Source organism: Chlamydotis macqueenii, chromosome 15 (assembly GCF_036417535.1).
Source record: "Chlamydotis macqueenii isolate bChlMac1 chromosome 15, bChlMac1.mat, whole genome shotgun sequence".
Classification (NCBI taxonomy): domain Eukaryota; kingdom Metazoa; phylum Chordata; class Aves; order Otidiformes; family Otididae; genus Chlamydotis; species Chlamydotis macqueenii.
The window spans coordinates 6263948-6289863 of NC_141570.1; the positions used below are offsets into that span (position 1 = coordinate 6263948).

The following is a 25916-nucleotide window of genomic DNA, read 5'->3' on the forward strand; positions in this document are numbered from 1 at the left end:
CTGTTTGGGTTTGTTTTGTTTCCAGATATTCAGTGATAATCTGTGCATTCACGACATTTTTGTGTTAAGGTATTATTTGCAAAAGCAGTTAACAGTTTCAGAGATTGTTTTGTTTTAGATGCTGGTTTTTGTGTGTTGTTTTACTTCTTTTTTATTTTTTATTTTTTTATTTTTTTTTTTTTCCTTCTCATGTGCTTTTCCCAATACTAGACTTTTCTTGACTGGAGACTTGATATAGACTATTATAGCAAAGACTGTAAGTGTCTGTGATAAACAGCTTTTAAAATCTCATAATTGTCACCAGTCCAGCATTTCAGAAAGGCATATGGAATCCTTAAATTAAACAATTAGTGAGACTGAGAGAATAGTTAAGTGATTAAGTTGTATCAAAATTCTTACTCTCATTTCCCCTTTCCCTTACACTCCAGAAAAGATTTTGTTTCCTGATGATCATGCTCGTTAAAATTAAACAAAACTGCATAAAGCACAGGTCTTTTTAGTTCATGGGTAAGCCATGATAATGAGTTACTTCAAGATGATGGGCTGCAGAAAGCACATTGTATATATAAAAACATGAAAGTTATATGTCATTTCTGTGAAAATATTACTTTGTACGTAGTTGCTATTAAAAAGTTTTGGGAAGAAGTGTGCCATTTTTTCACCTGGGTGAGGATTTTTTATTTATTTAAAATGACTAGTATGTTTAAATTTAATCACTTCAGGCACAGTTCATAAGCCTGTACCAAAATATCACCAGGAGGAAACTCATCAGGTAGTTTAGATCTGTAATTTGGTTTTAAACATGCAATAGACTGTTTCAGGTTGAGTAAATATTACTTTCTTCATACTGTAGTAATCTGATCTTTCCTAGATTTCACTGTGATATCAGGACATTACTGAATACCATAATATAGAAACAAACTGTTTTATAGTACGTATGAGCAGACTTACGTTTTAAGCTTCTGAGCAAAGACACTTTCTTGATTTGTTATCTACAGTGGGCAATGAAAGGGCTTCTGCTACAGCCTTGATCAAAAACCAGATTCCTGTACTGGAGGAGAGGAGAAGGGGAAAGGAGTTTACTCCTGTAAAAACAAAAGAGGCAACAACTACAGTTGGGAAGGTGTATTCCCGTAACCCCAAATAAGTTAGTTATTCATGGCAAGTGTCAACATTACACAAACCTAGTGTATCTGTAAACGCAGAATATGTCTCACTTAATGGAATTGCATTGCCAAGAGAATTATCCATTCCTTCGCTTGTACGTTGACTGAAATAGCCATCTTTCAAGGTGTGATTAACGTACACTGGCAGTCAGTAGGATATGAGCAATTGTGGCTAATGCCAAAAGTGAAAATCATGAGGAAAAACAACTGTGTGATGTAGCACAATACTGTGAGATTTCTTGCTAAGTGTTGTTTAGCAACTCGTTCTGCGCAGAGGAGTCATGGCAATGCTTGCATCTTTCTTGCGAGAAAATGTATTTGGTGTTCTACAGGAATGATATGACTAAATGACACTTTTCCTTAGGTTGTGATTAATGGTCGCTTGCATATCATCAGCAGTGGCAGCAAACTCCACCCTGCAGTTCCTGTTTTAGTTGCAGGAATATGTAGCTATCTATTTCAAATTCAGCCATCGTCTTGTGGCCTTTTTGTTTATAGGTCAAGTCTTTTGTGGCCAAAGCTTCCACTAGGAAGTTAAGTATTTCGTGAGAAATATGCCTGGAATTATTGTTTTCACTGTTTTCTTTATTGCTTAGTAACTTTAGTCATTGTTTTAAGTGGCTGCGTTTTAAAAATCCTTTTAAATCAATTAATGTACTAATTAATTTATATATGACAGTTGAGAATAGGACAAAGCATCTTATTCTGCAGAGTGCTGGTGCTGAAGTCAATCAGCACAGAGGTGAAATGAGTTTGTTCACTTCAGAGACGCAGGAAGTGATGTTTTAATGATCTTGCACAATAATTTCTAGGAACTTTATATCTTCCTCTGAACAAGTTCAGCAGTAACCTGTGCTAAACATCAATCAGATTTAAAACCCAATTATTTTCTAGCAGAACTTAAAAACTATTGTTTTCAAGCATGTGGTGCTAATATTTGTTTTCTTAATATAATTAATCTTCAAATGGACAAAGCAACCAACATGCATCTTAACATCTTGAAAGGCCAGTGGTTTCTGGAGGTGGGATGGACGATGCACGAAGCGCGACTCTGGTAACAGCTAATCATGCTCCCGGTTACATAAGTCCTTCCTTTCTAAAAATTAAGGCTTCTGTCATTTTCATAAGCAATTTTTATACTTTTTTTTGCGGAATGTGACTTTTTTTTTTTTAAAGGAACAGCAGTTTGCTCTGGCAATCAAAATAGGCCTGCTAAATGTAAAGAGATCTTGTGCAACTTACAAGTGCATTCATATCGGCCTTCAGATCGAAATGCATGTGCACAGGCCTTTTTGACAAAAGGTCCAATTATGTCTGTCCTGGGAAAGATTGTCTTGGGCAATCCTTAAAAGACGGAATGAAGCATTACATTTTGCTTCTGTGAAGTTCTTTGAGATGAGCAATATTGTTACAGATGATTTCAGATTTGATCAAGTACTGATGTAAACAGTAGGTTACATTTATGAGACAAAACCTCACCACTGTGCTAGATTATATTAAGATTTGAAAAAAATTAATAATGGAAGACATGCTAGAATACAGTGACGATAGTACTATGTAGTTCTTCTAACAAAGTAATTTATCTTAACATACTTGGATGAAAAAAATCAATGTTTTCTGCATCTCCACATCAATACATTGTAAGGATTTTTCCCCACTGTTACAGCAGCTTCAATATTTCAGTGAAAGTACCTTATATACACCAGCAAAGTAGCATCTCTGATAATCAGGTTATGTCTAGAGTCTTCCTAACTTGATAAAATTTTCTTCTATATTATCATTCATGCATGTATAGTACAAAATAAAGCTCCTTCAGTGCTCAGCTTCTAATAATCCTGTTCATAATTAAATATTCCTCTGACTAAAACATATTATTCTACATTAAAATCTTGTCATAAAAACATTTTGAATATAAACCTTCAATACTCAGTAGAGAGATACTATATATATATATATATACACACAAACACACTTTTTTTTCTGTTAGTAGCAAGCATTTTGTTCACTATTTGCACGACTTCAGTCATACGTTTTATGCAACCACTATTAAATCAGACTTCTGATTGCTCATTACTGTCAGGGATGACAGACGTTAAGGCAGCCTGACAAAAGCGATGTAATGTTGACATTTTTGTTTTCTGTTCAATATAGAGTCGCAGTTTGTCTCTGAAGGTTTCCCCTAGAAAACTGTAAATTAAGGGGTTCAAGCAGCTGTTAGAAAAAGCTGCTAGGTTCACAATATGTCCTGTTAAAGGATAATCATGTCTGAAGGATGGGCTGCTTGAAGAGACAGGTTCGCTTTTCTTTTGGAGAAGTTGAACACTAATGAAGACATTTTCAGGTAGCCAGCAGATAAAGAAAACCAAGACGACAACAAAAATCATTCGAAGAGCCTTCTGTCGCCGCAGACGAAGACTCCTATGCTTGTGTGCTTTTATAAGAACTCGGACAATTAATGAGTAACAAAGACCGATGATCACAAAGGGGATAATAAACCCCAAGGTTATTTCTAGCCACTGGATTTCTTTTACATCTGCAAAACAAAAATAGACCTCTCCGGTGTGTTGTAAATGCACAGCTGTAAATGGAACCAGTGCTGCAGAAATAGACGCCATCCATATGAGACCACAGCTTAATCTAGCATGTTGCATAGTGCGAATTATGTTGGACCTCATTACTTTTGCCAGTGCTAGGTATCTGTCAAAACTCATCCATGTCAGAAAGAAAATGCTGCTATACATGTTGATCTGAAGGAACAAAGACATAAAGGTACAAATAATAGTGATATCATAATATTTTTCATCAAGATTAAAAACCTCAATGAGAGAATCAGCAACTAAAATGAGATCAGCTACTGCAAGATTTATGAAGTATAGGTCTGGAATAGTCATCTTTTCTCGAAAGCTTATGTTGACAACCAGTATCAGAATGTTTCCTACGAAACCAATAGGAAAAAGAAATATTGTGTAAAGACACGATAAGAAAAGACCAATAACATACTGTTGGTGTTCCGATTTATCAGCTAATCTAGATGATATGCTTTCATTACACAAATGTGATCCATTTAGGTTAAAAGTTGTGCTGTTACATAGAACAGGTGATATTGAATAAGTTTCCATGGTTAAAATATCTGCAGAAAAATATATTAGTACTCACAGTTTGGTGGTAATGCCAAAAAAATCAGATTTTTGGTTGTCTTCAACTAAGTTCATGGTAAGCATTTTGATTGGAATGGAAAAAGATGTACACTTCTGTGTAGGAAATTAAAATTCTTTAGATGTCAAACTAATGAGACTTAAAATTGACTGAAATATAGCAGTACAAATAGTAAAATTTCTTAAATTTTGTTACAGGACACTATATACATTGCAAATGAGAGAATTTGCAGTTCCTGTATGCCTTAAGATCATGTTAGGAATCTTTTAACCATTATGGTACTTGGATCTCTTTAATAAAAGCTTTTAATTGACGGTGTCTCTCCATGCAGGTTGGAAGGTAGAAGGAATTTTAGCTCCATTTGTTTTCTTTTAGTAATCGATGACCATCCTTGGACCTGCAATTTGCAAATGGGAAACGATTAATGTCCTACTCCGGCATTGTACCATATGCTTCTGCTAACTTAATGTTCACAGCTGAGGTTGTAGGAAATACCATGTTGGAATATATATATACACACACAAAGGTTCAGTTAAAATAATTTAAATTTATTCTAGATGGTAAGATATTATGAGGACAGATCTGTTAAAATTTTGTGTACCCTTCAGAGACTCAGTATTGGAAAACGTAGAAATACAGAAAATCAGATGAGTGAGTTTTAGCTTACTGAAGAAAAACCTTTAAAATCTAAATTTAAAAAAAATACGTAGATATATAAAAAAATATTTCCTTATCATCTTGTAAGGCTATTAAGTAGCAGAGTCTGTGGCTGAGAAGGCAATGAAGATGAAAAGCAGTTGGTTCCTTCTACTTTCAGTGGGAAGGAGAAGGCAGATTTTAGAAATGAAGGTAATACAAGCAGCGTATTGATTTACACCAACATTATTATACTCAATTTGCTTTTCTTTGTGATTAATTATGTTGCACTGACTTCCGGATAGGAATGGAAAATACCAGTTATCTGATTTGTTTACTTATAAATGTTGAATGCAATGGACTTGAAGCATTGCTAGAAGTTTATTTAAAAGAAAAAAGCAAACAAGAGACACCCCAAACAAATAAACAGCGAGAAGATGATAACCCAGGGTATTCTGTGTTAAATTTTAAATATTTTTTAATTGCTTTGATCTTTATCTAACTACGAAAACCTTGATTTTAACTACAAAAAAACATATTTGAAAAGTTAAATAGTTTAGTAGTAAAATTTGTACATATTGCCACATTTTAATGACTTAAATCCTGCTGATCTACACTCCGGGAAAAACAGTAGCAGAGCACTAATGGAGCAGGAGTGTTGGAGTATTTTCATTCAGAAATACAGCTCTGAGTTTGCTTAAACGTATCCAGGTTATCAGAAGGAGCTAGCAGATACTTAAAGATATCCGTTCCAAAGCTTTTATTCCTTAATGAAACAGGCATGAGTACACAGCAGCTGTTGCTATGTTCTGAATAATGTAATGTAAATCCTTCTGCTAAAATATCCGTATGAAATTACATTTATTTGCAGAAGGTTCAGTGTTTGTTTCAAGCAGCTATGAAAGTCAAACATGAACTGTTGTCTTTTATGTAACATCCTTTTATTTTTGAATCGGGCAATAAAACTGCTTTAAGTACAATGAAAGACAAGTTAACAGGCTAAGCAATTGGTTTTAGAAGGTCGGTCTGTGATCAGATTTTAATTACATCTGAAAAGCCACCAAAAGCCAAGCAATTACGAGCATTACAGGTACCTATGTACTGTGAAACACTTTATTTTACCTGAATTCCATTTCTCCAGAGCTGATTTTCCTCCGGACAACAGAAGGCTGGCTCTTGCTGGGGCACACGCCTGATGGATCTGTCAACTTCCACTCCCGGGTCGGTGAAAACTTGTATTTAGGTGTGCAAAGCTGTGGTGAATGCCACCTGTTGACAATTCAGCAGTAAAAAAAAAAAAAAAAAAAAAAAAAAAAATCATATGGAAGTCCATTCTGTTTCAAATAGTCTTAAATAAAGGGTGGTTTACAGCAGCAAAATGCAGATCTTGCTGCATGTCCTTGGCAATAAAACAAGCTTTATGGATTCCCAGGGCTGTTCTAATTTGTGTGCAGTTGAAGTGCTGCTGAACAGCCTTATAAGGCTCGAATTAACCCTGTTTCTGCTGGTTTCTTTTTTACCAGAACTAGTCAAGCATCTTTTCTGGTGTATTTGTCAGTTTTATTTTGCCTAATGTTCCTGTCACCCTCCTTTCTGCCTCTAGCATTTTTTACAAATCATATAGTCCATTCAAATCTACAGCTTAGCTGATAAATAATTAAGAGATTTATTTGCAAATTGTAACTAAGCTTATTTTACATAGATATAAAGCAATAATTACTGTTATATGTTGTATTTTTTAAAAAACCTCTGGACAATCAAAAGAGAAATCTAGCGGCAGAGAGAGTCATTTGCTAACTGACAATATAAATTTCAGTTTTCCTACCTTCAAGTCAATGCCTTTTTGCCTGTTTGTATTTAAATTTTCAGATATTATCATCCTCACACTTCTTAGAATTGCTCAGCTCAAAATCATATGAATAAAAAGCTTATTTTGCAGAGGATGTGGAGCCTCAGTCTTGCGTAAAAGCCACCAGTGTTGCAGGTGGAGTTTTGCATTTCATCTGTAAGGGGGGAAAAAAACCTACTTGACATTTCCAGAAACACCACCTACTGGTGGCCAGAATTCTTAGAACAGAAAGTAAGTTAAACCATTCTTTCTCATAAAAGTGAAATATTTGTGTAAGTTACTTTTTATGGTTATATTGATCTGACACCTGAATGTTAAGTGCCATTAACGCATATGCTGTACATTGATGCAGCATTCTGCTTCTGCTGGAATAAGATTAATTGCATCGCAGCATTTAGGATTTCAAGAAGACAATGTTACACTTTCAGAAATGTGGAGTAAACCATTAACACATCATTATCATGGAGGTATTACATATTACAGCAGTCAAATATTTTTAGATTACAAAAAATCTCATCTGTAGAGAAGTGAAGCAGAAGTTCTTTACGCAAGTGGCTTTGTGAGTAGAAGGCAGCTAGTGCCACTGAGGCAAATATATTATTTGCTAATTTTTTATAACCCACTGTGCATAGGAACCCAGGATTTTGACAGCATTTCTAAAAATGTTTAAGATGTTCTTACGTGATGGCTCTTCATAAATAGTTTGGGAATAAATTATTATTTAGCTTAGAAGAACATTTGTGCAAATTAGTGCTGGTGAAGACTTTCTAAACAGAAGACTTTCACTGTGTGTGGAATGGCTTTCTGCAGGGGCTTTCTATGGGGTTATGAGGACAGAGAGCCTAAAATGTTTTGCTTTGAGAAGTGTACAAATATGATTGCGTTATAGGACTGGAATAATTGTAACGTTAGAAAAATCATGTGATACCAGCTTTGAAGGTCTTAATTTTTTGCTGTCCTAAAGAACAGGATTATAAAGAGTCTTTATTGTTGTTTGCTGATCATGTGGTTTTGCTGTACTTAATTCTGTCCTTCAGAACTCTCACTGATCTTGTAAGGGCCTGAAGGATTTTTTACTTTTCTTTTTGCATAATGTTAGCTTCTGGGTGTTGGTTTGTAATTATGGGGGCCTGAACTTGATAATCAGTGGTCTGTCTGTCCTTGTGTTTCTAGATGTGAATATGAGATGATTTGCTATTAAAATGTACGATTCTGAGTGCTAATTTTCTTATTTCAATTTATAATAAGAAATGTGGCACGTTGCTATACTTCCAGAATTGTTAGGTCATTCAAAAAGAGAATTTCCTATGAGGCAGCTGTTTTTCCTGGCAGTAGAACTATAAAGCATAAGAGGCCAAATCTTGTATTATCATATTGTATTATTATATTGTAATTAGTGAGTTCTGTATTTCATGAAATGTTTTATATGATCATGTGAATTCTCAGAATCTTGTTTCCTAAAACAGACAACAACATCTTCAGGCTTTCATTTGTGCAGTTAAATTAGTGTTACTGATTAATCTGTCTTAATCTAATTGTTCATCACTTCCATATTCCATAAAATGCTTAAAACTAATTTTAGCAGCTGCTGAACATTGCACCCTTTCTCTTTCCCTGTCAGCTGCTGATACTTCATGGGACTTTATAGGGAGTGCCTTAATGACCCCTATTTAGTCCCAGTTGTGACAGTATTAAGTATTACAGGTCTACCTTATCTTGATTGTTGCTGAGAACATGTGCGAAAGCAACCGGTGAGATAGCATTGATATAATGTCAGACCTCAATAAGCCAGCATTTAAAGTTTTCCTAACAGTTTATTTTTTAATCTGTAGTAATCAACTTCTCAAACACTATATATATCTCAATAAACATGTCTAACTCTAGAGAGTCTTTAAGGACCACCAGCGTAATTGTCGGTGATGTACTTAGGTGCACCAAGAGGCTTACGGTGGGGTATAATAGAAGATATTCTATGTAATTTAGCAGACTTCAACATATGTGACTGTTATTGTGTTGCAGAAAGGTGACAGCTGAGGAGGAAGAAAGTGGGAGATAGGGATATAGGAGAGGACAATGTAAGAGGTCTGGTGTGTCACAGCTCTTGAGCCACCGCTGTATGACAGCTCTCCAGCGGGATGATAAGCAGGATAAGCCCTCTAGGATGTAAGAGCTGTTGGATTCTGTCAGAAGTGTCAAAGTGCTTTGAGTATGAAGCTGATGAATCCTGGAGAAAATAGATCAGACCCAGGGTGTATAAAGCTGAAAAAAAGTAAGGTACTGAATTGCATGGAAGGGGAAGGAAGCATAAATTAAAATTGTGTTGGAATGCTTACAGTGTAATATAACCATATGCAGAAGAAGTAAGATTTGTACAAGAATCTCTACTGAAATTATCTCCAGAGGACATACAGATACTGATGTAAAGCTCCTGAAGTTTTGCAGGTAGATTGATCTCCTTGTCCACATTCTCTGTCTTTTTTTTTTTTTTGTTAGCATGGATACGGACTCTGACCTTTTCCAACCGCTGAGAGGCAGCTGTCTGTGTCCATTACCCTGTTCTAGAGCACCCTCATACTTTATCCTCAGTAACTTTGCCTTTCTTGCAAAGAATCAAACTTAGTTTGAGTTGGAATTAATTGTGTTCTGTGCCTGCAGAAAACCTTGCTTAGAGTGTATTTTATGTGTTTAGGCTTTTCAGTTGCCAGTAATTCTGAGAATTCATTGTTCTTACTAAAAATAACTTTTTAAAGTTCAGCCTTTTCTTTTGCAGGGACAACACTTGTACCAATTAAAATTATTCTGGAAAAAAACCTTTTTATTTTTCTTGAAGTGTATCTCACAAAACTCTTGGGGATAATATAAAAATTTTACAAAATTGGACCACAAAATCTTGTATAGTGAAAGATGATTCATCATTGGACTTCAGGCTCTATCCAAATATGATTTAAAAATAAAATTCACAAAGCATCAATTGTTTTTACTGTAGTAGTTGAGTCTGACAGTCCTTTGCTGGACACTTGTACCATGGAAGTGAAACACATTCTTTCATTCTAGCCAATTAGTGAATCTAGTTGTCATGGAACATACATATAGCGTACTTATTATGGCTGAATTGCTTGAGCTTTCACTCTAGCCCAAATCTTCTGCAGCTACCTCAAAATCAAGATAAATAATGCTGTAGCCCTTTCAGTGTCTTTAAGTTTGAAATTGGAATGTAACTAAGGCCAGGCTTAGTAGTACATGTAGGGATGTAGCAGCTTGGGTTATGGTTCAAGTGTGCAAATCCAGTCTCTCTTTAGCTCAGATGTTGTTTTGCAATGGGATCAGATCAAATCTGAGCCAGCTCGTTCAGCAAAGATGAGTCCTTAGTCTCTCTACATGTTCTTTTCCAAAACATGCTACCAACTCAGAAATTCATGCTTAAAATTCAGCAATCTGCTCATTTCTCTTCTTTTACTGAACGGAAGGGTTTTTTCAAATGCAGACCGAAGTCTTAGAAGGATACAAATACTACCAGTACAGAAGTAAAATATTCCTCTTTGAATTTTCCAGTATATCCCTTTAGTTAATTTTGACAGCATGCCTATGAAAATATATGCTTTATTTCTTCTGGAACATAGTGTTCAAAACTAGGTGAAGCCTGGAAGAAGTAAGTGTTCAACAAAGCTGTTGCTAGTACAGGGGAAAAAAAACCTCTCAAAGCAGGGAGATTTTATTTTGTTCTTAAAAATACTTTTTAATAACTTAGAATTTATTACTTTTAATCTTAGCCAAATCTGCTCTTTTCTTCCTCATATTCGACTATTTTAGAATGCATTTTGGAGACTGTTTCTGTTCCTTCCCCTACTGCACATAGTGCTTGCCCTTATATTCTACCTGGATGCAAGCAGATTTTCTCTAGGAATGCACATTCGGTGTCCTGAGTTTTAATGTAAGCTCTGAGTAACTTCATCAAGAATTATTTAACAAAACATTTCTGTATTGCTGTAAGTTATATTCATAACTATTTGAATTGTTGTTCTGCATTTTTTCAACCTCTTACCTCCTGTTTACCTTTGTTTTCTTCTGTTCACTTACAGACTCTCTTCATTGAACACAGATTTTGTTATGACAATATAGCCAGCCATCCTGAAAATACTAATTTTTTTTCCCACGACAGTAGCCATGGACATGGAAGAGACCGGAGTACTTGCATCTCACAGATGGCAGCCAGAAGCTATACCCAGGAGTACTCAGACTTACACATAGTAGTTCATTCTTTACAAGACGTACTAGTTCCCAAATCCTAGATCTGACAGTAGGCTCCTACAGGTTTTATTTCTGAGACATTTGGTTATGGTTCTGCTTTAGCTGTGTACCTTGCTGAGAGTATCATGACGCATCCTTCAGACTCCTTGCATACACATTATTGTGATTCACTCGCCATTAGACCAGTTTCCAGGTCCCAGCCAATGTTAACTAGAGCCAACGTCTACTGACTAGATTTTCTTTTGGGTACCTTTAACAGTAACTCAGGACTCAGAAACAACATAATATTTATTCTTTCATCTTCAAATATAAAATATATGGAAGCAATGAATAAAGTAGAATCCTTTGTGCATAATTCCCATACTAGAAAATAAAGTACTTATCGATGGCGCAGCTGTAACTATGATATCCTGTCTGAACTGGGATAAACAGCTTGCAGCTTCTGACATATTCCTTCACTCAGTCTGTCAGCTTTTTCACTGACATACAGTTCTTACAACTTATCTCTTCAAACTTCTTTCTGCAGGGCTCATCTTCAGTCCGTGTTGTCTAATCTCCCTCTTCTCAGGTGCAAAACAAAACCTCTGGTGCCAGCTGAGAAATCCTTTTGCAAGTATGAAATTGGCTTTTGTATTCAAATAGGTGATTCTTATCAATGTACTTCCTTTCTGAGCAGGTTCTATAATGGTCTGTTTATCTGTCATGTTCTTTAATTATCCATCTGTTCATGCTGGCAGCAGAGGAAAACTGAACAGGAAAATGGGCTGACATAATACAATGCAGACATCTTACCAGTTGATTTTTACATCTTGCAGAAATGTTGATCCTTACAGTCGTAGTTAGTGAGACTACGTATTGCCCTTTATTTGCATGTCATACAGTCCTGGTCCATAGATTTCAGGACCTCGATGTGTAAGGCTAGATCCTTGTATCTAGATACCGGATCTATATACTGTATTATTATTGAACAAATGTCCTTTATTCTTCCATTTATGCACTTGGCTGCTCTTTTGCAGATGTTGTGCTTCTTGATGGATCAGTGCTTGCTTTTCTCTGTCTCAGGTAGCCCATGCTGATTTGTACCAGCTCTCCATGCAAATCTACACCCTGTCAGGAAGACCTTCCAAAGCATACAGCTGCAAAAAAAATCTATCAGTTCCGTTAGCATCTGGGTGTCATGCAAAGGCACATATTTAAGCATCAAAGTGGCTTTTCTCAGAACCCTTCAGGTCACTTGAGCCTTCTTCGTTACATCACTGTATTTTTATAACTTTGCAATCTAAGTCTGTGTCTTTATCCAACATCTAGTACGATTTTGTGCCTTCCCTGCTGTTCCTGTTCTCTCCACCTCTATGAGAGGAAAAGCTGAAACGGAAGCCAGAAGTCTCAGATGGCTCCTGGCCAAATGCGGTTACAGTAACAACGTGCTCAAAGCAAGTATTTAAAACTTTGCACCTACATCTCAGCCTGCATTGGCTATTGGTTCTGCAGGCCTACATCTGAACTCCTGTGCCACAACTGTTTTATTCTCTGATTCAGATTCTACCCCCCCACCCTCCCCGTTCTGCACCATTTACCCATGAATTCTCATCTAAATGTCTAATGCTTCTCTCTTGTCTCCAGGTGAGCCCTGATTTCAGTTTGGAACGGGGGCTCTGCTTTTGTTTGCCTTTTAAGAACACACCTCAGTTACACTGTTCCGGGCTGACTTCTCTCATTTTTTGGTTAGTGTAGTACTGAATGGGACTCTTCCAAGGCATGCGAGTTTGTACTTTTGAATGAACTCATCAAGAATGGCTTAAATCAATAATTACTGTAAGTCTTAATGCAAAGTTGAAGCTGAGAGTACATTAACAAAAAGCTTTCACTCTTGCACAAAGTTTTAATTAGCCATCCTGTTGATCTTTCCAGTTCAGTGCCTCACAAAGGACCTGAAGCCTTCTTTTATGGACCAGTGTTTCCATTAATCTGAATTTTTTTTTTTTTTTTTTGACACAAGAATTCAGACAAAAACCTTAAGGGTTCCAACAAAAGTATAAGAGGAAAATGGAAAAAGGGTAGAAATTCCCAGTTTACATGTGTGTATATATGAAATAAACAAGTGTTACAGTATCACATACTATTTCAGAATTATAATGGGTTCTTAAGCCATAATTCACTGCTGCTGCTACTGGGATTTACCAGTGTTACAAAAATAAATAGTAATAGGGTAAGAAGTCAAAAGATGAAGCGCACCTAAGAAAATGCTTTGGCTGCAGGTTTTTACCTTTGTTCAAAGTTGCTTTCTGCTATGTTTTTGTTTGCATCTTTGCTGGAGCATTGATATTATTACAAAAGCACACTTTGATGGCAACAGTACTTTTCTTTCTACTTGGCTTTGAAGTAACAGTTGCAGAAAATAGGTGATTAAAAAAATTACATATATTAAAAAAACCCCCAAACAACTCCAGACCCTACAGGTTTTCTTATAGATCACTGCAAATACTAGAACTAAGTATATATATGTGTTGTTTTTTTTTTTTTCTTTCAGTACTGGTAGCTGTAAGGTAGTCCAAGTTTGAGTTTTAAAGAGGGAACAATTATCTTTTTTTTTTTTTTTTTTTTTTTTGAGAAATAAAAAACCAAAATCCACAAACAAACTAAAAAGTAAAGTGAATGGACAGTTCTTCAGAACAGCAAGTATTACTGAGACCCACTTTCACGCGTCGTAGTTGTTACTGGTATTTCAAGGTGATTGTTGGCGGTGTTTTCCCTTCGGCAGTTCTGTATGACTTTAACTATTTCATCCTTGCATGGTTTATGAAAACCAAGTATAAATGCCAAACTAGCACAGGTCTCGGAGAACAACACTATTTCTGCAATATTCATCACAAGCTCATTCTTTGGAGTTCCAATGCTCTTCTGTAATTTGAATGTTGTCCTGAAGAGAATCATAATGTTATAAAATAGCCGGCATATAAATATTGTTATGTTTATAATGTGTGCAGCGGGGTAAGTACGAATGTGCTGTTGTAAGGCAGGTGCTTCTTTAGTGAAGAGAACAGTAAAACAGAATATCTGAAGAAACGATGGAATTCCAAATCCAAAGATGAATTTAACGATCTCGTATTCAGGCCATGCAAATAATGGATCTAACTGACAGTCTGTTTCCAAGTGATAGTTATCTCTGCCAACCAGAACTGCCTCAGTCAGTGACAAACAGAAGGCATACGTAAGTACAAATCCAACACACAATATGGGTCTCTGGGTTGCTTTGCTGAGAGCAGTCCTTGGTGGAAATCTCTTGAGTAATAGGATGAGAAGCGTCAAAATCAAAACATACTGAGAATTGAAATAACTGAAGTTGAAAAAAAATGACAGTACGTTACATGCGAGGTGGGTTGCTTTTAAATAGTCAGGTCTGGTAATGACGGTAAATGATAAAAAAATCATTATAATATTGCTGATGGTGAAGTCTAGTAGTAGTAAGTCTAAATTTTCTATGACTTTGTCATGCAAATAATTCTTTATGAAAATGATCAAAATACATATGCCAGCTATTAATCCTATGGGTACAAAAAAGGCCATGTAACAGTGCATAAGTCGTGATATGATGTTTTGAGAAGCTATGAAGGCTTCGATTTCTTCTGGGGAGGTGAAAGCCAAGTTCTTGCTTGGGTAGCTGATCCATGTCATGTTGTGAGAAGTCATCCTTCCTTCCACGCAGTGTTTTTTTTCCTGTTCAATGGAGTTTGAAACTGAAATAGAAAAGGAAGGTGAAACAGGTTTTAAAGTACGATTTGTAATGTCTCTAATTTGTGCATTAAATATTATATGGAGTCAGGAGCATGAATCATTTGTTCAGCATAAACGTAGTCTTCTTTTGGTGGATTTTATGTTCCTATGTTAATTTCAAGCTAACTTGCATAGTACTTTTAGTTAAAAAAAAAAAATCTACCTTTTTATTTTTTGTCTGGCTCCTGCTTTCACCACTACCCCCTCTTCCTCACTTGATGCAGACAGGACTTTACTGCAGCTCAGCTTTGTAGACCACAGCCAGGATTCAGCACGTTTGTGTCGCCTGTCGAATAAACGGGAGAGCTGGCCGTTCAGCGGTGAGGAAGGAGTTGGCGCTGCGGTTAGCCGGAGTTTGGCCATCTTGCCAAAAAAGGATAAGGCGGTACGCAGGGCAACTCCGGTGTGTGGGCTGCAGCTACCGCAGCAAAATAGCTTCACTGTACTGTCACAAGGGTGGGAATTTTGTATAATTTGAAGCCAGCTGATAGTCTCAGCTCACACTGCATACTGAGAAAACTGCAAAGATAATCACAATATGAGGCAAGAGTCACATTCCGTTCTTTGTTTTAGTTTTGCTTCCTTTCTGTTATGAAAAAAGCCTTTCATAACTGCAGTCTGTGCTGAGGAGCCCATATAAAATGTGAATATTTAAGAACTGTTATGGAGAAACTGCTTTCATACTAAAACATCTTTATACATGAATAATACTATCATTTTTAGATGTATCTGTTGCATAAAACTGCAAAAAATAATGCTTTTCTGCATGCTCGAATTTGAGAAACTGATTACTGGTGCTTTATAAGCCTATTGATAAAGTTTTAGCAAGTAACATTTTTTACAGCTGAGCTATAAATTCCTGAAAATAGAGAATTTTAAGAGTAATATGGATAGGCTCTTAGCTGTAATGACTCTAGGCTGTGTTGATAATTATAATTCCGCTACCATATAAACATTTGGAGGATCCTTTTTTAAGCGAAAAAGCCTTTGTAGGAGGACATAATATATACTTATTAAAAATTGAGTGTGATAGATATGGATATATAAATTTTACAGACCACCTAAAAGCATAATTAATTCAATTTTGGAAAGAAAATTTCTGTGTACTTTGAACTGATTGATGCAGAAAATAACATACTTTTTTTTTTTTGTTATAAAGGAGAAATACTTTTCAACACAAGATAATGAACTTGCTATTCCTAATGAATTTTGAATGTCTCATTAAGCATGGTCCTTAATACTGGAAAAAGTTAAGCATGTGGGCATTTTTTACAGTACAGAATGTGTTTTTCTGAAAAAAAAAAAACCTTCTTTGTTCACAGTATTTTAAATTTTGTGTTAGATTAGAATTTGGTGGTTTTATTTTGTTCCATTTTACGCAAAGCTGGTCTGTACGAGCATTGTACATAGTGTATCAGGCAGAGACAGGACAGTGGGGGTCTCTTACAGAAGTTTCTATACAGTCCTATGAGTAATGAGTTGTACATAATGTGTTTTCCATAAAGGGATTCTAGTGATATTAACTCTTAAAGTGAAAATAACTTTAAATTGGTAAAAGTTCATAAAGATGCATTACTGTTTTTAAGCAGTGTTCATTATAGATAAGTCAGTGTCTTAATACTGTTTGACAGTTCATTTATGGTTGTTACCTCTGACACTGCTTCATATTTCTGATATTTCTAATCTCTCCTCAAAATTGGAATTCTAATACTGGTTTTAATTAGAAAAGTTGACTTATCAAAGTGGCTTTGATTAAGTGTGTACATAATCTTATAGAATTATAATTTCATTTATATAAAACTGTGGAGTTATGTTTTGATTCAGCAGTGTTCTTCATCCCCTTTTAAAGACAGAGTTTCTTTCTTTCTATAAAAGGTTATTTTGGAGAGATTCCACTACAGGAAGGACTGATGCACCTAGGGCAGTTTTTTTGTGTTACAGGTACACTCGCAGGAGGGGTAGAGTTGGCTGGTCAGGCTCTGGCTGTGTTCTAACCTCTAAACTGGAGCACACAGCGTAGGAAAGCATTGATGGGCAAAACTGGCCAAGGCTGAACCAAATTAAGAGTTTTTTGAAGCTTAAAAATAGATGGTTAAATATAAACAATCTTAAGGCAAATGGAGTGAAAAATGTTTGCAAAGATGATTTAGGAGGAAATACATCTTAAATGCTTGCAGTAGAGCTTTTATTTCTGTTCAGCTGATTTTAATATGAATCACTAAGAAAGAGTCAAGTTTGTACTAAGGTACTCAAACTGAAGAGTGAGAATAATTAAAAGGGGAAAAAAAAAAAACCCAAACAAACCAACCACACACGCAAAACCTCACAACTATAGTCAACTGGTTGGCCTTTTGGATTTCTTTGAACTAGTGACTTCTCCCTTCTAGATTTTAATTTTGAAGTATCTCTTTTGAAATAAAGCTGATCAGTCTGATTTCTAAGTTACATTCTGTGCTTAATACTGAAGCAGTGGGGGGGTGGTGGAGCGGAATCTAGAAAATTTTTCATTAATCAAGTAGCATCAGTGCTCTGTACTTCCCTTTGGCTCTATGGCTGAAAGTGATCCACTGTGCTGTTCAGTCAGCTGCAGCCATGGAGCTGGACTGACCTGCTTCTTCTGGCTTCCTTCTGCTGCTTTGATTTCTCTTTATTATTTCCTGGAAATCTAAAGACCATAAAATTCTAACTTCTACAATTAATCTCTTCTTAAATACTCGGGAGAAATCTCAAGAATGAAGTTAGCGGCGTAAGTCAAACTTTGACCTTCTACTGGAAGAGAGATTTGAAGCTTAATCTGATGAAGGACGGGTACTTTGTGACAGATAGAGAAAGAGGATGTGGGAACCACTTGAGCCTCTGCAGAAAGCTGCTTGTTATCTCACACAGTAATTTCAGGAGGCTGAGAAATATTTATGTTTTGAGTTCTTCCACCAGAGTCTCCAGGGTTACCTTCTAGTCCCATCAGGCCTGTTGCAGGGCTGAACATTCAAATTTAGTTCTGGCACTGTGAAGGTCTCCATTATCTTCTCAACAACTCTTTAACCTTGGGCCAACTGGCCATTGCGCGCTGTCCTGGCAGAGAATCTCAGAATGGCTTAGCAACATTCAACTTTTATGGGAGCATAATTGCAAAGGAAACTAAGGCCATAGTTTTGGGTTTCACAGAAAATCATACGGCCTTACAGCAAACAACAGGAAAAACAAGATGCCAAAACTTGCTTAAATTTGCCCAGGATCTGACCTTGGTACTGATACTGGGTTCATCTTTGACCATAGCAAGGTATTTTTTATTTTATTTAGCTACTCTTTGGATATTTAAGACAAAATGAGGAACATTAGACTTAATGCAACATATTTCAGTAGTTGCAACTTATTGTGTAAGAAGGTGCATCATCTTGGTTTCTCTTTCTGTACCCTCCAGTTTGCACGTTGTGACCTTTTGATGATGGACCAGCACAGTGTTATGGAGAGGCTGTGGATGTGTTCAGGCTTCACTTGTCGTAGGGGTGAAGATGAATGCCTGAAATAGTTTCAGTTGGGTTGCAACTCTCGTTTATAATCACAGACCATTATTTAACATTACTGTTAAATACTAACAATGTTAATATTCCTCTTACTCTCCATTGTTATTTTAATGTGTGTGTCTTTTAACTTACCTCATCTGGGGAGGGATTTAAACTAAAACAATATATTCAACATAGAATTAACATACTCACTTGGAGGGGAATAACAGTACAACTAGATGTGTATAATTATAATTAGTGTAAATGCTAAAATTCTGACTTAAGGAAAAAATTCTAGGTGCGCTGTTTTAAAGGGAACTTCCAAAAAATCACTTTAGGATTACCCATGCAAACAAAATTTTACTAAAACAAGCTGTTTGCAGCTTTGGTGTGGTTAGTCAGGATGAGTATAATGCTTGCTTGAATTCAATAAAGTGCTCATCACAGAAGAAAAAATATTTATAGCAGTTTGTAGCTTATTCTGAAATATTTTTGGTTTGGCAAATAAAGTTAATGCTGCAGACATTTTTTATTTTTCCTCTTAAATTATTTTCTAGAAGTTTTTATCCTGCTTCGAAAAAACAAAACAAAACAACAAACTACAACTATAATGTCAGTCTTTTTTCTTATTTGGTTCTACTGTCTCACTAAGTATTTGTAAGAGAGCAAGTGGTAATTTTGAGTTCAGACTGTGGTAGGAAAGAGTTGTGTGCAGGTGGCAGCAGTCAAATATGCCTAATAATTTGTACAAGCTCATACCTGTGTGTTCTTCTCTCTAACACGGTCACACCTAGGTGTATATTTCTCACTTATGACCTTATCCTACAGTCTAGTTTTCTTGGCAATATTTTGCCTCTTCACAACTATTTCTGTGAAATTTGAGGATGTGTAGCACTTTACAAGAGGTATTGCTCATCACCTCATGAAGTCGCTGCATTAGGGTTTTCTAGCCGAGGTTATAAATTGGACCCCATCAGAAAAGTCTGACTCCTTTGCAGCCTCTGCAGCTGATTGATGGAACACAGTCACAGATGGTGTAACCTCTCCATACATTTGTTTGCATCAGAATGGATAGCTTTAGAGAGTCTTATGACTGCAAGGTGCTCATCTATCGTGTAAAGCAGCTCTTAGAGACTGTAAGCATTTGCAGTTTTAAAACATGCCCAAAGCGTTCAGTTCATTTCTTGCACTAAAGTAAATGTATGCTTAGAACGATAATGGGATGAAGGAGCTCACAACTTTTGTTGTAGTAAGATGATGATATTTGCAAATTTTAATAGGCTTTTGGTAATATTAATTTAATTTAAAATAAAAATATATGTTCCATAGGAGTAGCAGAGCACCGGAGCATGGTTTATTTCTTACATCTTTTATTTCAGAATCTCCATGCAGCTGACCATGTTTTTTGTCATAAAAAAAAAGGAATTTATTATGTCAGTCCTCTGCTGTGAGGAAAATCTGCTATTCCCTCAGTTCTTATCTGGTTCTTGGATTTACTGCAGGGACGTACATTTTATTTCAAAATGCATGGGATGTTTATGCTCTGCTTGATGAGGGGGCCAGAGTCCTTTACTCTTTTAGTGCAGTCTGTCAGTGTAGAGTGCAAACGCCTTGAGACCTGAATTTTTTTTTTTTTTTTTTGGCCACAATATACTGTGACATAAACTGACTTTGTTATTTCTATTTAGTCACTGGTAAGTGAGAATAATATATAGTGTGTCAAAGCTCACATATATTGAAGCTGGGGCAGAAGCCAGGTCTATTCCTGTTTCTCTGAAGAATAATGAGGGAAATTGCAAGTAGAGCACTGCAATTATCTTTCCATGTATTGTCATGCTCCAATATTTTGTCCCTTCTCTACCTCTGCTCCCCCTCACTTTGTTTTAGTTGACCATGATTTGTATTTTGTGAATTCTTCCTTAACTTCATGTGGTCTCATTTTTTTTTTTTTTTTTTCTTTTCTTTCCTCTTTTTCTGGCCTTGTTTCCCCCACTTTCCCTGTATCATCCACTCTGCCTTGTGTGTCAGCAGTTAAAGCGAATACATTTGATTTTTACTCTCTGAAGCGCAGCGAATACGTTATCCTTCACTTCCAACAGATGGAACTGAGCAAATGAGCATAGTGTTCAGAAGGCAGTTTAAAAATAGCAAGTTGTTAAAAGACTACTTTCAGTACTGAGTGGACCTAGTCTCTAAGATTTCGTTGTTTTTGGTCCCCTGTCTCCACTTTGACGGTTAACTCTTGCGAATGGAGAGCTTGGTTTCAAGGAAACGTTTGTTTATTTAAAGTCTGGAAAGAAGAGCTCCTAAAATGGGCAGTTTCTCCCTGGCAGCCAGAACTCGTCCTCTACAAAAGGTCTGGCGGGGCAGTCTTTCTGCATTCTGTCACCAGCCTTTAGAAGGAAAATATTCTTTCATCCAGTCATAAAGCCATACGTGTAATATTCCTTGTGAAACTCAGCTCTTGGTGGGCATGTCCTGCATCGACCCATGAAACCACTGCACATAATTTGGGGCATGGAGGGTTAATATATACATGACTTTGTCTTTTCTGCGTGTACGAGGTCTGCCAAGTTAAAAGATGGGGGCAGGTTGCAGTATATGAAAGACTGAAATGTAAAATACCATATTCGCTTTTCTTATGAAATTGTTTTCTCGTCGAAATTCCTACACTTGGGCAAGTATTTGAGGTTATACAGGTTTAAGTCCGACCCTTAACTTGTGAAAAATTACCAGTTTCTGAGAAATCGAAAGCTGCTTTTTTTTACTTTTCCAGAATATAAATGATTCAGCAGTATCTAAACACAATCTCCAAGCAGCGTCGCTGACGTGTTTCCTGTCCTATACAATTCCTGCAGCGTGGTTAGGATTATCCAACTCTGTCCATCCTTTAAAAAACTGCTCTTAGGCAATGGTTGGAGTCTTTTGTCCACACCACTGAAGAGTATTTCATCTTCCAGCTGTCATCGGTTCAATGGGACTTAAGTACTTACCGGGAAACAGCCTTCACGTTTACTCTATTCAATGCTTAGTTTTATTATAAATTTCAGCTTTCTGAGGACGTTTCCCCGAAACAGTATTTTACTTTGTGTAGCTCAAATGTTGTTAAAGAAGGGGAAACTAAAACCGTTAAATTATAAACTTAGCTTCACAATTTGAGCCCCTTGTGATGAATAAAACATTGTATTTCAAAGTAATATAAAGCACTTACCTTTTCGAGAAAACGCTCCACTGATAAAACTGGCTGAGCCTTTCACTGTGAACAGTCAGATGAAATATAATTATTGTTTGGAGGATATAGCCCTTTGTATTTGTGTGACACGCAGGATGTATATATTACAATAACTTCTTTAGCTGCTGTACATCACGATGAAAAATCCAGATGCTCGCTCGCTACAAAAACACACGGTTCTGTAAAGGAAACAGGAACTTGGTTTAAGTCTTTCAAACCCATACACGTTGCATGTTTAGCAAACCTATGGTTTCATCATGTGACTTTAAAGTTCAAATTATCCTCTGCAGTGAGATATTTTAGAACAGAAAAGTAGTGTTTGTCCCAGCCATTTCTAAGTATGTGAGGCCATCCAGTGGAGTTTTTTTTTCCTGTTCATGAAGCGATCCTACGCGTATTGGCCAGCCTTTGCAATTACATTTTTTTCTCGTGCGCTGTTTTAAGTGCTGGAGGTCTAGAAAAGGAAAAGCTAGTTGAATAAATACCAAACAAGGCTGCTTGCTTAACAAAACTCAACACAAAGGTAGTGCATGTCAAAAATACTAAGATCTCTTCTTAAAAATAGGGTGTATTTATATTTTTCCATGGGTCCTGGTTCTTGGAACACTCCCAGTATTGTACACATGCAATAAATTATTTTTCCAGATGCTCTGGAATGAGCATGAGGTGTTAAAAGACAGAATTCTGACTCTGTAATATATTTTGAGTCTGGCTCAGCATCAGTCTTCTTAGTGACTGTGTTTAATAGTGTTCTTAAAACCTCAGATATAAATGAGCAAAAAAGGGTTGGCTCATCATTTTTCTAGTGCATGCAGCCTTGCTGTCTGGAATGCATTGGTAGAGTTATGTTTTCTTATACCAGCACGTGGGAAAGAACATCTTTATAGTAATCTTTTTAATAATCTGCAGTGGCTTTCATAGGTTGAAAAAATAATTTGTGACCAGTGTTTGATCAGTGCTTTCTGTTTTCATGGTATCTTACTTGTTGCACTTTAACAAGCTTAATTGAAAAACGTGTGGAAAGAGCCAAAACACTTGGAAGACATGAAATGAGACAAATGTGTACTAGTCTAGAGCTCAAAACTGGAGTTATGGGTTACCTGGAGAAAATATTTGAGCACTAGATCTACAGGTCCACTGGAAGGTTAGCACTAATGCTCCAAGTACTTTTTTTGGAACTAGAGATACGTGTGAAGGGTCTTGGGATGCTGCAGTGGCGCAGAGACATTTCGGCTTTCAGGTGGAACGTTTGTGTTCTTTGTGAAGTAACTGTGCTCCAAACCAGCTCTTCAGTAGTTCAGTGGCTCTGTGAATTGTGTGAAATGTGGTTTCCTATGAGCTGACACATGTTATTCAGAACACTCTAATTCCCACTGACTTTGGTTTTTATTGGTTTAGCACATTAGTTTGTTGGACTGGGTAGATTGTTTCCCTTTCATTTACAGTAGTTCCTCCAAATTATTACTTAAAAACTTGGATAAAGCTGGCTGCATGGTGCAGATGTTTTGTATATAGCATTTGTTTTTGAGGTGTACCCAAATCTAGGTTTATTTTGTTGGTATTAATTTATCATGGTTAAGAATGGTAAAGAAAAAAATATGCATTGTAATCGTGTGCAAGTCAAGTGATTTTTTATTTTATTTTATTTTATTTTATTTTATTTTAATCTGTTGATTTTCCATGAAAGATGCAAATTTGATGAGTCACTTTATTCTTTCTAGGACTCAGAGCTGTGCAGGGAGCAGACTAAACTGTGTAAGCATAGTCAAATGATTACTTTTGAAACTGCAGGAAAATTTCAGAAAGTACTTGGTCGTTAACTAGAAGATCCTAACTTGACTTTTTAGCTTCCAGAATGGAGCAAGCGTGTGCGTGAGGCAATGCCAAACAGCTATGGCACGGGTTTGTTGTTGTCCTTTCCACTGAAATGGTCTGAATGGCCACGTGGTTGATAACCATGGCTCTGCTGGGGGACAGGGAGGGAGTAAAATTATTTCTTGGCTGAGGGCCACCAGCAAACAGCTGGGTTTTGTACATTTTTCAGTTGAGTGGATGTACACAAGGATATCACGTTGTGCCCTTTGTGATTATTAGTAAAACAAAGGCAAATCAATGGCTGCACCAAAAGTTTAAGGAATATTCACACCGCTCTTTATAAAAGCTTAAATTATTCTTAGTTAATTAGCAATCCGTGAGGAAGGCGTAACTCAAGTGAAGATAAGCCCTAACACAGCAGTGCTAAGACCACGTTTCCTGTTATTCAGTAACCGCTTTTCTGTCAATGCAAGATGCGGTAAAGCAGAGCGCCAAGGCAGCTTATTCTCTAATGAGAAAAATTATAAAAATTAAATGAGAAAAGCAAAAAGGGAAAAAAGTGCAGCTAAGAGCCACAGACATCAAGGATGAGTCCAAAGGCTGCCGTAAGCCTGCAGTTAGTCTAAGGACTGGACTGGATTGCTCCAGGGTAATGATTATTGTTGGGGAGCTAATCCTGCACAAGAAGCCTGAAGTCTGTTTTCAGACTATGCTGTTGTCTTCTGCTCTTGATTAACACATCTTTTCTTGCCTTTTTGATGTAATGTTATTGAGAAAACTGTCCCTGTGTAGTATGATAGGATTGTTTTGGAATACTAAATGGCTGTTATTGCCTGTTCCCCAGTGTATTATGATGAAAAGTAATTGCTGTGTTACTGGAATTTTGAATTGTGAAATAGTCTACGCATTTTTTTCAAAGATATTTTTCATAAACTACCATATATTTCCATCCTAATTTTTCCTCTAGCGTTGTTATGTAACAAAAAAACCCCAACTTAAGTGTGGGATATTAGCCACAGAGTTAGTCAAAGACTACTTTAACTGCATTCACGGGCTGAGCTTACACATTGGAAGCTTTCCTTGGTAGCATTTCACCTACTTAAGGCTACTTGTATTAATGCAATAACTTAAGATTCCTGGAAAAAAAAAATTGAGAAAAGCATCTATTCTAAGGCTTTTGTTGTATTGATGCACAGTTGCCATTCACTCTGTAAAATTGTTCTTGTGAAAGGCCTTGCTTTTAATTTTATGTCTGTTTAGTCATTTTTTTTTTACTTGAGAGCAAGCAAATTTGTGTCCTTAATTAAAAGATTTTTGAACATTAGGCCTTTGACATAAAAAAGTTAAAGGAATTTTGTTTATGGATGAATTTTAGAATAAAAAACCTAGCATGTCTTTACTGTATTATATTCCCAGTATGTCTGGTTTTGAGATTTTTTTTTTTTTTTTTTTTTTCCCCTAAGCGTGTGGGGTTTTTTTTTTTTTTTTAATTGGAATTTAGATGCTTGTGCTGATTTCTAAGGTACACAGAGCTATGTGAATTTGTAAAATTTGATAGTCTTACTGCCTCTGCTTGGAACTTTCTGCTTGGAGAGGGTTAAAAAGGCACAAGTTGGAGATGTGTATATATAAGCACTGGTATTAATAATTACCTGTGCCTCAGAGGCTGGTCGTAAATTAATGTTTCTTCCTTTTATTCTGGAACAGCCATGCTCTGTGCTGTGTGATTGCTGCCTTCACATCTCAGGGTTGCTTGCCTATGATTCAGTATTAGTGATTTTATATTGGCTTATTTGGGCATTGTTTGTAATGTAAGTTGTTCTATAAACAGTATTTTATTATTATTACTATACAGTAATGTTTCTATCAATCACAAAATAAATTCCTCAGTATGAGTAGATCATCTATGTAACTCGGCTATGAGAGCTCAAAAATTGCTTGTATTTCCAAGTCATACTCTACTTCTATTAAAGGGTGGAAAAAAGCTTTTTCTAATGGCAAGTTTTGTAAGAGAGCTGGTCCCTGCGTGGCACTGCAGGTGCTAAAATGATTATTTAATTGCACATAGGCTGACCTGAAAATTTTCCGAAACTTCTGTATTAATTAAGTATGAAATCTATTTCATGGTGAAGTAGTGAAACCATAACTTAATTAGAAAGAATTACAGTGCTCTGGAGCTGAATGGGAATGGCGCTTCCTTTGATCTTCGAGCATCTTGTCAACCACAATGACCAGTACCAGATGTTTCATAAAACAATACAAGAAACATATGCCTTTTTTGGTAAATATTTCTTTCTTTTGAATAATCAGACCTAATAACCTAGGTAATATACTTTTGTTAGGTTCAACCCCAAAGTTAACCATTGCTGAGATTTGCTTCTTGCAACAGAATTTTCTCTTACCTGCCTCACGCTCACAGCAGCAGTTTGTTGTAGAAGTTACGGTTGATTTTGTTTCTTCTTACAAATACTTGCAGCAATACCCTTACTGCTTGCAGACAGGACCAGCCTGTACAAATCTGTGTTTAACCAGAAGCT

The 25916-nt window shown here is 36.4% G+C and overlaps 3 protein-coding genes across 7 annotated transcripts in view; 1 reads left to right on the forward strand and 2 right to left on the reverse strand.

Moving 5' to 3' along the window:
* The window catches only part of CHLSN (cholesin), a 130680-nt gene that overhangs the window by 12770 nt on the left and 91994 nt on the right, over window positions 1-25916 (forward strand). The gene's annotated exons all lie outside the window — the stretch shown is intronic.
* Window positions 1692-4287, reverse strand: GPER1 (G protein-coupled estrogen receptor 1). Its single transcript, XM_010128240.2, has one exon. The coding sequence runs from the start codon at window positions 4283-4285 to the stop codon at window positions 3218-3220; it is 1068 nt and encodes a 355-aa protein (XP_010126542.1). The 5' UTR covers window positions 4286-4287; the 3' UTR covers window positions 1692-3217.
* LOC147598831 (uncharacterized) lies at window positions 6134-14848 on the reverse strand. Its single transcript, XM_086760088.1, has 2 exons — window positions 13322-14848; window positions 6134-6227 (listed from the first exon to the last, which is right to left on the reverse strand). The coding sequence occupies exon 1, from the start codon at window positions 14743-14745 to the stop codon at window positions 13738-13740; it is 1008 nt and encodes a 335-aa protein (XP_086616214.1). The 5' UTR covers window positions 14746-14848; the 3' UTR covers window positions 6134-6227; window positions 13322-13737.

What these genes read in the sequence shown, in the direction of transcription:
- GPER1 (XM_010128240.2), bottom strand. Translation starts at nt 4,285, where the DNA reads ATGGAAACTTATTCAATATCACCTGTTCTATGTAACAGCACAACTTTT.
- LOC147598831 (XM_086760088.1), bottom strand. Translation starts at nt 14,745, where the DNA reads ATGACTTCTCACAACATGACATGGATCAGCTACCCAAGCAAGAACTTG.